Raw genomic sequence first — 15,188 nt, 5'->3', positions numbered from 1 at the left:
TTTGTAAATAAAATCATAAATAGGTACAACCTGCATTCCATCCCTGGGACCCGTTGGTAGAAGTAGAGAACTGGTCTAAGAATTATCTCCTGACACTGAAATCTTAACAATAAAATAAAATAGCAGAAATGTATATGTTCATCCTATGTGACAGCTCTTAAAGTAAGAGCATCCCATGACCCTAGAGTGTTGAGACAGGCCCTCAGACTTCAAGTCTAACTGGAATTAATGGAGTGCAAGTTTAGAAATGCAGCCTCTGGGTCTGAGAGATGACTCAGCCAGTAGAGATGCTTGCAGCTTGTGCTAGTCAGGGTTCGCTTGAGTCACAGAACTTATGGACTGTCTCTCTATATCGAGGTTATTTATTGTGAGGACTTACAGTCTATAGTCCAAATAACCCAACAATGGTCAGCTGTGAACAGGGAGGCCAAGTATTTAGTAGTTGCTCAGTCCCATGAGGTTGTTGTTTGAGCTGGTCTTCTGCAGAAGGGGCTGCCAACAGATGTGCTGGTAAGTAAATGCAAGCAGGCGAAGAAGAGTGAAACTTCCTTCTCCCAATGTCCTCACGTAGGTCTCCAGCTGAAGGTGTGGCCCAGATTAAAGGTATATACCACCATGCCTGAATCTAGGATTTGCTTTGTCCCAGGCAGACTTTGAACTCAGAGATACCATTGCCTTAGTCTCCTGGGATTAAAGACTTGTCCTACCTTGCCTGGGCCTAAGCTTCTCATGGCCACTATGCCTCAAGATCTCCATGCCAAGATCCCGGTCAGAAACTTGTGTCTTCTATCCTCAAGATCTGGATTACAGGTGAGCCCTCTAATTCTGGATATAGTTCATGCCAGATATATTCACGTTGACAATCAGTATTAGCCACCACACAGCACAACCCTGACAACTAGAAATCTGCCTTCAGACCCAGGGTGGAGGGAGAGAGCTGACTTACAGAAGTGGTTCTCTGACCTCTACATGCATCGTGCTGCAGACACATGCCTACAGTCATGCACACACACCATATGACACACATACACGTAATAATAACAAAGTATTTGTAAATGTGAAAACTAAGTCTTCCTCCTTTCTGAATTTCCAGTTTTGTGTCACATGTACATATATGATTTTACACATCTCTTTTAGGATCTAGAAGCCACAAATGGAAGAAAGCACGCAGTATTTGCCTATCTGATTCTGACCGATTTCACTTCTCAAGCCTCACTCTGGTTCCATCTATTTTGCTGCAGAAAACATAACGTCACTCTTCTTTATGGCTGAAGAAAGCTCATGGTCACATCACAGCTTCCTGTCTGTCCTCAGCCAATGGACATCCAGACTCTCTGTCACTCGCTCCTGGGAAGGGCAGTAATTAATACTGGGTGTGGTGGATTGACTTGGAGTCCTTGTGGGATGGACAAGCACAGAAGAACTCAGCTCCATCAGCCCCCACAGCCTGCTGCAATGCAGGAAAGACTGTTACCATTTGGGCTGGCTGGCCACTCCTCGTTCTTTCTGGAGGTGTGTCCACTCTTGATTGTGTGCTGACTATTGGTTTGTGTTATACAGATTCATAATTAAAGGGTAGACTGTAATCCCAGAGCTTGGGAGGCTGAGGCAGGAGACCACTGAAAATGCAGAGTCCACTTTGTGAGTTCTTAGCCATTTTAGAGATACCCTGTTTGAGAAAAAGGGGGGAAATTGTCCTTCTCCATTTTTTTTTCCTGAAGCTGGTGGTCTCTTCCTCCCTCTGGTGTCTATTTTTGGTACTACAGGTCATTGGGTCCTGCCTCAGTTCCTGATCCATGTTGTTAAACATTATGCATGCACAGAGACAGAGACAGGAAAATACAGAGAGAGATAGAGAAACAGAGATACAGACACAGAGAGAGACAGAAAGACAGAGACAGACACACACATACACAGAGACACAGACAAAGGAAAAGACAGAAACACACAGAGACAAACAGACAGATGGACACAGAGAGAGACAGAGAGACAGAGAGGGGGAAGACAGAGAGTTGTTGGGTGTTGCACAAGGATCAACCTTGGCTAGGGCTGTGTTCTGAGAGAAGGGGTGTCTAGGAACAGCGAAAACAAATGCCTTGAGGTCAAATCATTGGTCCAAGCTGGTGGCCTATGATCTGCTCAGGATGGTTCTCTAGACAGCTCTTATAAATAGCCCTTGGCTTTGTAGTCTGCTGGAAATGGCTTTTCAGATTTCATTCTCCTCCCTCTCCCTCCCGCTTCCCCTCCACTCCACTCCCCTCCCCTCCTCCTCCCTTTCCCCCTCCTCTTCCTCCACCTCTCCCTCTCCCTTGCTCTGTTTTGCTCTACTCTAGACAGCTTTTCAGATAGAGCTCTCTCTCTCTCTCTCTCTCTCTCTCTCTCTCTCTCTCTCTCTCTCTCTCTGTGTGTGTGTGTGTGTGTGTGTGTGTGTGTGTGTGTTTTGTGCTCTGCTCTAGACATCTTTTTCTTACCACTCTAAAAACTTTATGGTTGAGACAGCTAGCTTTCTGCTCGAGACAGCTCTCTCAAGCTGTTTTGAAGCCGTTTGGTTCTCCCCAGTCCTGGTTTTAAGGTATGATGGTGGGACTGGAGGAACACTCAGGCTGAAGTAGACCATGTCCTCCTCAAGAAAAACCACGGTGCATACTAGGCCAGTGCCCCAAGAACTGTGACATCTTCCAGTCTGTAAGTTGGTGCTTTAGTTAGGGTTTTACTGCTGTGAAAATATACTAGGAACCAATGGAAATCTTATAAAGAACAACATTTAATTGGGACTGATGTACAGGTTCAGGGGTTCATCCCATTGTCATCAAGGTGGGAACATAGCAGCACCCAGGCAGGCATCTTACAGGAGGAGCTGAGAGTTCTACAACTTCATCTGAAGGCTGCTAGCAGAATACTTGCTTTCAGGAAGCTAGGATGAGGGTCTTAAAGCCCTCACCCCCAATGACACACCTACTGCAACAAGGCTACACCCACTCCATTAGGACCACACCTTCTAATAGTGCCACTCCCTGTGCCAAACATATACAAACCATTTTATTTGGGTACAGTCATCACTTCTGACCCTCTGCTAACAGATGTGGTTCTATCAGGTCAGCCTCTTCTGTGCCTCATGAAGCTCTGAATGTGTCAGCCCACAATCCACTAAGTACATGGATCCTCTGAAGACTTAGGAGTCTATTTCCAGTAATTCTGTTCTTGCCACCAGCTCAAGTCCAAAATACTGCAAAGAAAACAGTCCTAAGGGAGGTGTGGCAGCTGTCCCCTGTGTTCCTAACACTCCAGGGACTAAGGCAGACAGATCAAGATTTTGATGCCATAACATTTTCCTTTGTTATGCATAATTTCACAAGTTTTCAAAACTGCATATCAAACAAACAAACAAACAAGCAAAGCCATATCTCTCCTAAATACAGAAAAGAATGAAAGAAAATCCCAAGTGGGTCCTGGCATCAGACACATGTGACCATCAACCAATAATGAGAATTTGGATTATAAATTCTCCCAGGGGAGAACTAATCCCCAGACTCAATGCCTTGGTGTTGTTGTAAATGCTATTGATTAACTCCATTCTTTCTTATTATGACCCAGGCCGTCTTGAAAGATAATTCCCCAAACCTCATATTGACAAGTACCAACAAGAAACCACAGGTAGAAAATTCCAGAGCTGACCTTACCAGGCAGGTAGTAATCAAAACTTGGGAGCACTAAAATATTATACAAAGTTACTTTTAGGTTATACGTATAAGTGACATATAAAACAGACAAATTCATTTTACATTTAGGTTTAGTTTCATTCCAAGTTGTTTTATTATACAGATGAAAATATTATGAAATACAATAAACAAAAAACTTGAAACCTGAAATACTTTTGATCCCAGGCATTTTGGACCAAAGATATACAACTTGTATTGCATTGTGACTTGAAATATGAAATAGATTTTAAAAGCCCATACTGATTAAAATCACTATTTGAATAAGCAAATAAATGAATAGGAACAGGTTTTCCATATAAGAAATTCCAAATGGAATGGGTATCCTGTGGTGGTTTGGATAAAAATGTCTCCCCAAGGCTCATGTGTGAATGCTTATTCACCAAGAAGTGGAACTGTTTGAGAATGATTAAAAGGATTAGGAGGTGTGGCCTTGTTGGAGGAGGTGTGCCTTGTTGGAGGAGGTGTGGCCTTGTAGGAGGAGGTGTGTCATTGGGGGTGGGCTTTGGGGATTCAAAAGCTCAAGCTAGGAGCAATCTCTCTTTCTGCCTATGGATCAGGATGTAGAACTCTCAGCTACTTCTCCAGCACTGGGAGGGAAACTGTGGCTTAGTGACTCATGGGGACCAGGAAGGAGAAAGTGCATCCATGCAAGTCACATTTTCCCCCTTCACCACCATGTTCACTCTGTCCAGGGATCCAGCCCATAACTGAAAGAATTCTTTTCTAGCTAATTGGAATTAGTTTTCAGAAGCTGCATTTCCTACCATACCAAAGAAAAATCTTTAAGAAGAGATGTAGTGAGGTCATCTAGACAGGAGTTGGGGAATACTTGTAATAAACTATTGTTAAAATTGTCTTTGGGATTCACCATTAAGTCCCATGGGTTAAAGAGAAACAGACAGAAGAAAGATTTTGCCTCATTTCTCCTCCCACCCCCATGTTCCTCACCCACTAAAGCTGAGTGAAGGCTACAAAGTCATACCACAGACAGAGCCCTTTCTGGCATTCTAAGCCAGTGGATAGAAAGGCAATGCTTTTTTGACTGTGTTCAAGGCTGGGCACAGTGCCAGTTTGCTTCTGGGGAAGGTCATCATGAAAGCCTTGACATATATCATTTGTTCAATAGGTGAATATCAGCTAGTACCAGAATCCAAACAAACTCTATGCACACAGCTTTTCCTATCTCTCTGACCAGAACAGTAGATAAACTTTTATAAAAATATGTCTAGGCACCGGTTCTGCCAAGTATACCACTGATATAAGATGTAATGATAACATCTGTCACAATGGCATCTAAAATCAAATGATCCCCTGGAAGGTAGGAAGCTATGTTCCAATACTCAAAGAAGTGGGGGATTGAAAATCCTAATCCAAATGCTATGGTGCTGTGTTGCTGTGTTGCTGTGTTGCTGTGTTGCTGTGTTGCTGTGTTGCTGTGTTGCTGTGTTGCTGTGTTGCTGTGGTGCTGTGGTGCTGTGGTGCTGGGGTGCTGGGGTGCTGGGGTGCTGGGGTGCTGGGGTGCTGTGGTGCTGGGGTGCTGGGGTGCTGTGGTGCTGTGTTGCTGTGGTGCTGTGGTGCTGTGGTGCTGTGGTGCTGTGGTGCTGTGGTGCTGTGGTGCTGTGGTGCTGGGGTGCTGTGGTGCTGTGGTGCTGTGGTGCTGTGGTGCTGTGGTGCTGTGGTGCTGTGGTGCTGTGGTGCTGTGGTGCTGTGGTGCTGTGGTGCTGTGGTGCTGTGGTGCTGTGGTGCTGTGGTGCTGTGGTGCTGTGGTGCTGTGGTGCTGTGGTGCTGTGGTGCTGTGGTGCTGTGGTGCTGTGGTGCTGTGGTGCTGTGGTGCTGTGGTGCTGTGGTCCTGTGGTGCTGTGGTGCTGTGGTGCTGTGGTGCTGTGGTGCTGTGATGCTGTGGTGCTGTGGTGCTGTGGTGCTGTGGTGCTGTGATGCTGTGGTGCTTGTAGTGCTGTGATGATGCTGTAGTGCTATGATGATGGTGTGATGCTGTGATGATGCTGTGATGCTGTCATGATGGTGTGATGCTGTGATGTCATTGTGCACCATTGATGCAATGGTGTTGGGCTCTTATGCTCTGAATGTCCATCCTCATATTCAACGTTTATGGACTTAGACTCAACATGGACATATACCTCTGAGCAGGTCTACGGGTTTTCAGAAAGGATTAATGTGCGGCATTCGCTATGCACAGGCAGCCTGTTCTCCAGTTGAGGCTAGATGTTGAATCCCAAGACCAGGTGGTGATAATTAACCTACATTTGACAGAAAGGGTTCTCCGATGTCTCCTAGAACCCTGGCTCCTGTCCAAGTTACTGCCCCTACAGCCTCCACAAGAGAAGCATGGTTAGTAGTCACATAGGCTATGTCCCAAGCTTCTGACTTTCAGGCTAGACTCCTCCCCAGCTACCTAGCAACAGTAAAGATAACACCACACCATAAGAAGGGCTGTTTGGCCCCACCTCACTCTCTTGCTCTCTTACTCTTACTCCTCTTGCTCTCCTCTCTCTCCTCACTCTCTTCCTCTCTCTCTCTCTCTTCCTCTCTAACCTTTCTTCTCTCTTTCTCTTTCCCCCTTCTCTCCTCTTGGCCATGGCCAGTCTCTCTCTCTCTCTCTCTCTCTCTCTCTCTCTCTCTCTCTCTCTCTCTCTCTCTGTCTCTCTCTCTCTCTCTGTCTCTCTCTGTCTCTCTCTCTGTCTCTCTCTCTCTGTCTCTGTCTCTCTCTCTCTCTCTCTCTCTCTCTCTCTCTCTCTCTCTCTCTCTACCTTTTCTCTTCCCCCCTGCCTTTCTACAATAAAGCTCTAAAACCATTGACTGTCTCTGCTCATCAAGACCCACTGTGCTCACTCTTGGCTGAGTGGGAACCTCTCCATCTTAGCCCTCTCTCCCATAACCCTGGGGCTACAGCATGTTGACTCGGAGTCCCAGGTCAGGGGCTGCCCCTTTTCCATCCCCAGTTGAGTGGGGGTCAGTGGCTTAGATGCCCACCTGGGGCAGAGTGGAAGGTGTCTGGCAGACCTCTCAAAACTGCCTGCCCAGAGCATAGGGTGAACTATGGCTGGGCTCAGGCTATCCTCCCTGCCCCTCCTTCCCCTGCCCTGTTTTAGTTCCCATAGATTAACTGAGGGGATACCTACCCTGAATGTGGGTGCCACCACCCCAGGAAAGCTCAGTACCAGTATCCAGCTCCCTCCCTCTGCTTAGTAAAGGTGGCTCTAATGTGACCAGCTGTCTCATACAGCCACCACCATTTCATTTCACTATGGTCACTGTGTCCCCTCAAACCATGAGCCAGAACAAACCATTCCTTAAGCTACTTTCATCAGAAATTTTGTCATAGCAATAAAAAGAGACACTAAAGAAGGGCCACGCATTCCAATGACCATTCAATGAAATTCTCCAGCTTTGGATGTTGGCCAAATCTCCCAACACTCTTTTGGGGAGGAATTTTACCCAACTTAGAACAAATATATTCTAAAAGCAGACTAGTTAGGGCTATTGCCAAATAGGATCTGTGTTCTTCATGTCTCTCCTCACCTGACAAGAGTACATAAATGAGTACTGAATAATTAGAAAGCACATGGCCAACATCTTAAGTGATTCTACGGGGCTGCCAGCCCACTGAGATTTGAATTGTATTTAAAAGTTCCCCACTTGAATGCAGCATTGACCCGCAGTAGGGACAATCTTCCCCTTCTTTGTAAGTCCTTAGGGAGTCAGAGAAAGCACGAAAACTCCCTCCTGAATAACCTGTAATAAGGCACTTTGGGGGTTCTCTTGCTCGTAGACATCATAAAACGACTAACATGCATAAAATGAAACTATGTTCCATCCCAGAGGAAGGCAAACTGTTCCTCCAGGAGACTGGGCACAGCACCCTCACCACAGAGCCGTGAGAACACAGGGGGCCACCACCTGCACAGGGGTAGCCACTGTTGGTCAACTTTTGCCTTAATTGCGCACAGGTTCATGGCACTTGCTCTCATGCCTGGCACCAGTCAGCAGTGAAGAAGGTAAGGAACTGATGGGTGGGGGGGAGTCTTGATATATTTTAGTTGTCTAGATAATATTTTGGATGTTGTTTCATAGTGGCTTGAGAACACTATGCCTCACCAACTCTATAACTCCTAGAAAATGTGTATTTGGCCATCCCTGGAACTGGTGCAGAGGTCCCATTATGTCCACACTCACCTAAGTAACTGTAGGTCTCACACCCTCAAAGTTCCTCCAGATTTACCTTGTCTTCTGCACAATGACTTTATAAAGTGTACTTTAAACCACCCGACATAATACTGCAGGGCTACCCTAAGCCCCAATCTATAGAGGTTTTAAACATCTGAATGGAAAGGAAGCAGACCACTTTGGGGAGATAGTGGAGCCATGTGGATGAAGCATCAGATAGGATCCACCAAGGAGTCCCCTGGCTGGCAGGTGGAACCACTCATGTCAACTCCCAGGACCCCTGCCAAACATCTCTGCTCTGGTTGGCAATCATGGAACACTAGTTTGCATTCCAAGAGATGAGTGGATGCCAGGGCCAGAATTGAGGGAAAGGAATTCAGACCAGCTCAGACGGTTGGGTAGGACGAGTGTAGTTTTAATTGGGGAGTTGTTCTGTCACCTATGACACCTAGGTCTGGGGCCAGCATGCTACAGGAATGGACTGGGATCTTGAGCCTGGGTTTCCAGACTCCTATGTCCTGGTATAAAATTATGAACAGTGACATGTCCATGGTAGCAGAAGAGAAGATGGTCTGGTGAAGGAGAAATGCATTTCCAAGTGGAACAACTGGCCAGGGCTGGCGAATGCTCAAAGGCTCACTGACACCAGGTAAACTGACATATTTGTACAAAGCATGGTTTTTCAGCGCATGTTCTGTTTCATGTCAGCCATGTGTGTTCCCTGTCCTTGCTTTCTTTCACTTGATAAACTTCTGTGGTGCTGATACTCAAACCCAGTGCCTTGTGTGTTTGAGAAGAGTGCTTAACCCCCAAATTATTCCCTCTGTCCTCTCGATGTCTCTCACTCCACCCTACTCACCTGGTCACTCCCTTGGTCACAATGCAACTTTACTTAGTGTGGGAAGGGCCTAATATTCCATACTGCGTTCTCTTAGTGTTCTGTGTGGTAGTGACTGTGATCAAATAAAGTGTGGGACAGCCAGGTAGCTGTAACCCTTCACTTCCATTTACCAGGATGGAGTCAGACACTGTAAGTACACCCTCCCCTTGTTTTTCACTATTGTCACCATACCAGGTGAGGGTGACTGAGAAGAGCCACCTGCTCAATTTCTAGATTAAACAGGAGCCAGGGTGGGAGCAGGAGAACCAGCCTCTGCTGCCATTGTCTGCCCCAATTTCCTCTTGTGTGGCAGTGTGCAGAGCATGGGATTTGGAGAGCAGGAGGGGACTCCACCCAAGTACAAGGTTGTGATGAACCAGAAAGGGTGCTAATGTCTCCCTTGAGATTATTAAATGGTGGTAGATAATGCTGAATCGTAAAGAAAATATTTTTAAATTGTTTTTTTTTTAATCATGTGATTTTCTCCTTACGTTTTTCCCTGTAAGAAAAATACCATGTACCTGAGACTCTTTTTTAAAAAAAATTAGGTACTTTCTTAATTCACATCTCAAGTGCTATCCCAAAAGTCCCCCACACCCTCCCCCCCAACTCCCCACTCACCCACTCCCACTTCCTGGCCCTGCATTCCCCTGCACTAAGACATATAAAGTCTGCATGACCAAAGGGACTCTCTTTCCACTGATGGCCTACCAGGCCATCCTCTGATACATATGCAGCTAGAGACATGAGCTCCGGGAGGCACTGGTGAGTTCATATTGTTGTTCCACCCATAGGGTTGCAGTTCCCCTCACCTCCTTGGGTACTCTTTCTAGCTCCTCCATTGGGGGCCCTGTGATCCATCCAATAGCTGACTGTGAACATCCACTTATGTGTTTGCAGGCCCCAGCATAGTCTCACTAGAGACAGCTATATCAGGGTCTTTTCAGCAAAATCCTGCTAGTGTCTTTTTTTTTTTTAAAGAGATCTATTTATTTTATTTGTATGAGTACTCTGTCGCTGTCTTCAGACACACCAGAAGAGGGCATCAGAACACATTACAGATGGTTGTGAGCTACAATATAGTTGCTGGGAATTGAATTCAGGATCTCTGGAAGAACAGTCAGTGCTCTTAACCGCTGAGTCATCTCTCCAGCTGGTACATAAGACTCAATAATTTTTGATACATCTCAATTTCCTTTTCTTATCTTTTTTATTCTTCCTTCTTCCTTTCTCCCTCCCTCCCTCCCTCCCTTCCTCCCTTCCTCCCTCTCTCCCTTCCTTTATTCCTTCCTTCCTTCCTTCCTTCCTTCCTTCCTTCCTTCCTTCCTTCCTTCCATCTGTCTGTCTTTGTAACTGTGTGTATGTGTATGCATGAATGCACTTTTGAGACAGGGTGCCATATATCCCCAGGCTGGTCTCCAATTATTTGGTTAAGGATGGACTTGAATTTTTGACCCTCCTGCCTCTACTACCAGAGTGCCGAAATCACAGGAATGCACCAGAACTACTTGTTTGTGCTGTGCTAGGGGTCAAAGCCAGATCCTCATAGATGCTAGGCCAGTGCTCTACTGAGCTGCAGCCCCTCCCATCCTCATCTCCTTGGAACTTGTCAGTTTTGTGTCTCTTTGGAGCTTTCTGGAAGACAAAGGTATTACCAGAGGGCAGGGTTTGGTCCTGATTATCTGGTGGTCTGACGGGGACATTACAGCACACTTCATGTGTATCTGCTCAATGCCTGAGTGAGCAACAGGACAAGAGCCCCTCGTTTCTGCCATTTCACTTTGAACCTGAATAAAAGTTAAAGGTGTTCTCTAAGAATTCAAAGTGCGTGATGGCAGCTATCTCAGTCCCAGGAGGTGGAGGCAGAGTTGAGGAGTTCAGGTTCATCTTCTGCTATATAGCAAGTTCAGGGCCAGTCTGGGCTATATCAAAGCAAAAATAAAACAAAAAACAAACCCCCCACCAAGAATGCCTTACACTTTGTTTCTGTTTCGAGTGATAGAAGTGAATGGTCTATGTCTAAAATTGCCTTTTTGTAACAAACAGCTCTGCTTTCAGCTCAGCTTTTAGAGCTGCCTCAGAGTCTCCACCACCCAGAGCACCAGGCAGATCCTAGAAAGGTAACAGGCAGGAAGTGTATACACTGTGGACATTGCCCCCAGTGACTCCAGGGCCAGATGAGCAGGGGACCATGGGGATCAGAACAGACTGCCTGGAGCAGAGAATGTTTGCTCTGCTGCCTGGGGAGTCCCCCATCTCTGCTGTCCCTCCTAGTCTACTGGGAACATTTATAAACTTACTGCAGAGGAAGGCTCTGTGGGGACACAAAGGAAGTCAGCACAGAGAGCTGTTACAGGGCACATTCTAAAGCATAGTGGTTTTTCAATGATATGAGTGCATCCATTTTCCTGACTGATTGATGCCCTATGAGAACGAGTGGATGATTGTTCTCAGGCTAAGATCTCCCAAGAGTCAGAAATCCAGTTTTCCTGTGATTGCTTTTTAGCTATCAGCCTGTGTGAAATGATTTGCAGGACATTAAAAATCTGTATTCATCAGCATCCATCGCTGTTAGTCGCATCTAAGGCAGTCCACTTACAAAGATGGCAGGTTGATTTGGGCTCATGGTTTTAGAGGGCTTTGCTCCAGAGACAACTGGCTCCTTTGTTTGTAGCCTATGGTGAGGCAGCACATGCTGATAGAAGAGTGTGATATAACAAAACCATGTGTGTTGACCAGGACAAGAAATAAGAGAGGGGATGGATTGGGGTTCCCTCAAGCACACAACCCAGTGGCCAGAAGACCTACCAGCAGTTTAACTCCAAATTCTCTCTCTCTCTCTCTCTCTCTCTCTCTCTCTCTCTCTCTCTCTCTCTCTCTCTCTCTCTCTCTCTCTCTCTCTCTCCCTTCCTGTCTATCATCTACCTATCATCTATGCATCATTTATCATCTGTCCATCTATCATCTATCTCTCATCTATCTACCTATTAACTATCAATTATTTATCATCTATCTATCTACTATCTGTCTATCACATATCTATCTATCATCTATCATTTGTCTATCATCTATCAGTCATCTATCTATCTATCTATCTATCTATCTATCTATCTATCTATCTATCTATCTACCTATGTATGTATGTATGAATGTATCTATCTATCTATCTATCTATCTATCTATCTATCTATCTATCTATATTTGTGTGTATGAGTGTTTTGCCTGCTATCTATGTAGTACACACTTGTGTAAGGTACCCATGGAGACCAGAAGGGGGTATCATATCCCCTAATCCCCTAAAACTGGAAGTATATATTGTGAGCTGCCAAGAGTGGCCAGAGCTCTTAACCAGCTAAGACATGGCTCCAAGAACATGCCCTACTTCTTTAAGTTTTAACACTTCTCAGCAGATCACCCTGGAAACCACAACAACATAGAAGCCTTCAGGGAACAGGTGAGACAGAAGCTTATAGAAATATACATGGAGGAGAGATCTGGGTGACAGAAACAAGTTTACCCACCTCTGATCTCAGGAGTCACAGGCCAGGTGTCACTCAGAGTCTGGACATGCCATCCTCTTTCACAGTGACACAGAAGAAACTCCTATAGACCATGACCTTAGACTTGTCAACACTGGCCCTTGCTGAGCACTGTCAGGGTCAGCTCTCAATTCTAACTCGGTAGGACTGCATCTCATGCTTGAAATGTCTATTTTAGTTTGTTTAAAATTTTTTGTGTGAGGAGTATGTTCAGGCAGGTGCTTTTGGGGGCCAATAGAGGGCACTAGATTAACCAGAGCTGGAAATACAGACAGTTGTGAACCTCCTGCAATGGTTGCTGAGAATAGTACTTCCGTCCTCTGAAAGTACAGGAAGTACTCTTAACCACTGAGCCATCTGTCTAGCTCCTCAGTTTTCTTTCTTTCTTTTTTTTTTTTTTAAAAAAAGATGTTATTTATTTTATATATGTGAGTACACTGTCACTGCCATCAGACACACAAGAAAAGGCCATCAGAACCCATTACAGATGCTTGTGAGCCACCATGTGGTTGCAGGGAATTGAACTCTGGACCTCTGGAAGAGCAGTCACTGCTCTTAACCGGTGAGCCATCAACCAGCTCAGTTTAATTTCTTGAATGCACTGCTAATTACAAACAGACATTTCTACTGCAGCTGCAGTTTTATGTTGCTGGATTTTAGAGTGCAAGGTCTTTATGAACATTCTTTCCTTTGACTACTTTCTTGGACACCTACTATGTGCCAGGCATAGTTCCTGGCACTGAGCAGTGCCTGAGAAAGATGTATCTCTGTTCTGAGGAATGCATGGTCTCATGAGGAAAACATTCCATAAATGACTCAATGAAGGAGCAAATTTGATAGAGGTGTAAGCAAGGAGCATGTGCAAGGAGGAACACCTGATGAAGCTGCACAGTCAGGAGCAGTGAGGTGGCTCAGAAGGTAACCGAGGCTGTGAGTCTCTAAATTAGTGATCAATGGTGGAGGAGGGCCTAGCCCACTGTAGGTGGGGCATTCCCTGAGCTGGCAGCCATGGGTCTATAAGGAAGCAGGCTGAGCAAGCCAGTAAGTAGTACCCGTTCAATGCTTCTGCATCTGCCATACTTAGGGTTACTTTTCCTGTAAGGAAACACCAAAGTAACTTGGGAAGATAAAGGTTCACTTGGCTTAGACCTCCACGTCACTGTTGATTGAAGGAAGCCAAAAAGGGCAGGAACCTGGTGGCAGGAGCTTATGACATGGAAGGGTGCTACTTTCTGGCTTGCTCAGCCTGCTTTCTTATCAAAGCCAGGACCCCCTAACCCAGGGATGGTACTACCCACAATGCTCCTCATCCCCCATCAAACACTAATTAATAAAATGCGCTGTATACCTGACTACAGCCTGATCTTATGAATGAGTTTTCTCAATTACAGCACTCTCTTCTCCTTTGACCTCTGCTTGTGTCAAGTTTATGTAAAACTAGCCGGAACATTTCAAGCTTGAGCATCCGGGTTCCATCCCTAGAACGAATGGTAGAGGGAGAGAACTGATTCCTTAATATTCTCCTGTGACCTACACATACACACACACACACACACACACACACACACACACACAAACACACAGAGTTTTGGTAGAAAGGTCCTACCTATGAGCTATGACCTGAGTCTGATCACACATTGAGTTCCAGTGTCCAGTCTACCCCATGCAGGAGCCTGAGCCTCTGGAAGATGTCCAAGGGGAGGGAGAATGAGACTGGAGTCAGTGAGTTCCTCCTGCTTGGCATCACCAATGACCCACAGCAGCAACAAATTCTCTTCTGGGCTTTCCTGTGCATGTACCTGGTCACGGTAGCTGGGAACACACTCATCTTCCTGGCCATCATCTCTGACCCCCGCCTGCACACACCCATGTACTTCTTCCTGGCCAATCTTTCCTTCGTTGATGTCTGCTTCACTACCAATCTCATCCCCAGGCTCCTGGCTAGCCATGTGGCTGGAACAAGGACCATCTCTTATGCACAGTGCCTGACTCAGCTGTATTTCATAATTTCTTTTGCCAATGTGGACACCTTTCTGCTGGCTGCCATGGCCCTGGACAGATTCGTGGCCATATGCTACCCACTACAGTACCACACCATCATCACCCCCCAGCTCTGTGTGGGGCTGGCAGCCATTGTGTGGATGTGCTCTGGCCTCATCTCTCTGGTGCACACACTCCTCCTAAGTAGACTGAGTTTCTGCTCCTCCATCCCAGAGATCTCTCACTTCTACTGTGATGCTTACCTGCTCATGAAGTTGGCCTGTTCAGACACACGAGTCAATCAACATGTCTTCCTGGGAACCTTATTTCTCTTTGTGGCCCCCTGCATTCTCATTGTGGTCTCTTATGTCCGAATCACCATGGCGGTCCTCCAGATCCCCTCTGCCAAGGGCAGGCACAAGGCATTTTCCACATGTAGCTCACATTTGTCTGTGGTCACCCTGTTCTATGGGACAATTCTGGGGATCTATATTCGACCTCCGGGCTCCTTTTCCATCCAGGACACGGTAGCCACCATCATGTATACTGTGGTTACCCCCATGCTGAACCCCTTCATTTACAGCCTGAGGAACAAGGACATGAAGGAGACAGTTACAAGGCTCCTCAACAGGGGCTCTAAGTCCGCTTAGCACGGTGCATATCTGCTTGGTGAACCTCAGAGCAACATGTGGGAGATGGCTGTTGCTTTGGTCATGATTTCTATTGTCCAGTCTCATATTGGTTAGAGTTAGACATGTTGCAGCTTGAGGTGGAGCAGAAATACCCTCAGAGAAGAAAGCAAGGGTCAGACAACACACAGGGGCAGGCTGGCCACACACCCAGTCTTGTCTTGTCATGGTGACAAGCCTGGAGCCACACAACCAG

At 46.1% G+C, this 15,188-nt stretch overlaps 1 protein-coding gene across 1 annotated transcript; it reads left to right on the top strand.

Moving 5' to 3' along the window:
- The first annotated feature begins 14,011 nt into the window (after nucleotides 1-14,011).
- On the top strand, nucleotides 14,012-14,953 carry LOC110306220 (olfactory receptor 1D2-like). The gene has a single exon (XM_021178416.2). The coding sequence runs from the start codon at nucleotides 14,012-14,014 to the stop codon at nucleotides 14,951-14,953; it is 942 nt and encodes a 313-aa protein (XP_021034075.2).
- The last annotated feature ends 235 nt before the right edge of the window (nucleotides 14,954-15,188 follow it).

The sequence above is a fragment of the Mus caroli genome, unplaced genomic scaffold (genome assembly GCF_978045245.1).
Source record: "Mus caroli unplaced genomic scaffold, Mus_caroli_1 scaffold_13, whole genome shotgun sequence".
NCBI classification, from domain to species: domain Eukaryota; kingdom Metazoa; phylum Chordata; class Mammalia; order Rodentia; family Muridae; genus Mus; species Mus caroli.
Note: the sequence above shows the minus strand (reverse complement) of the source record. Positions and strands in the feature narration are given on the sequence as shown.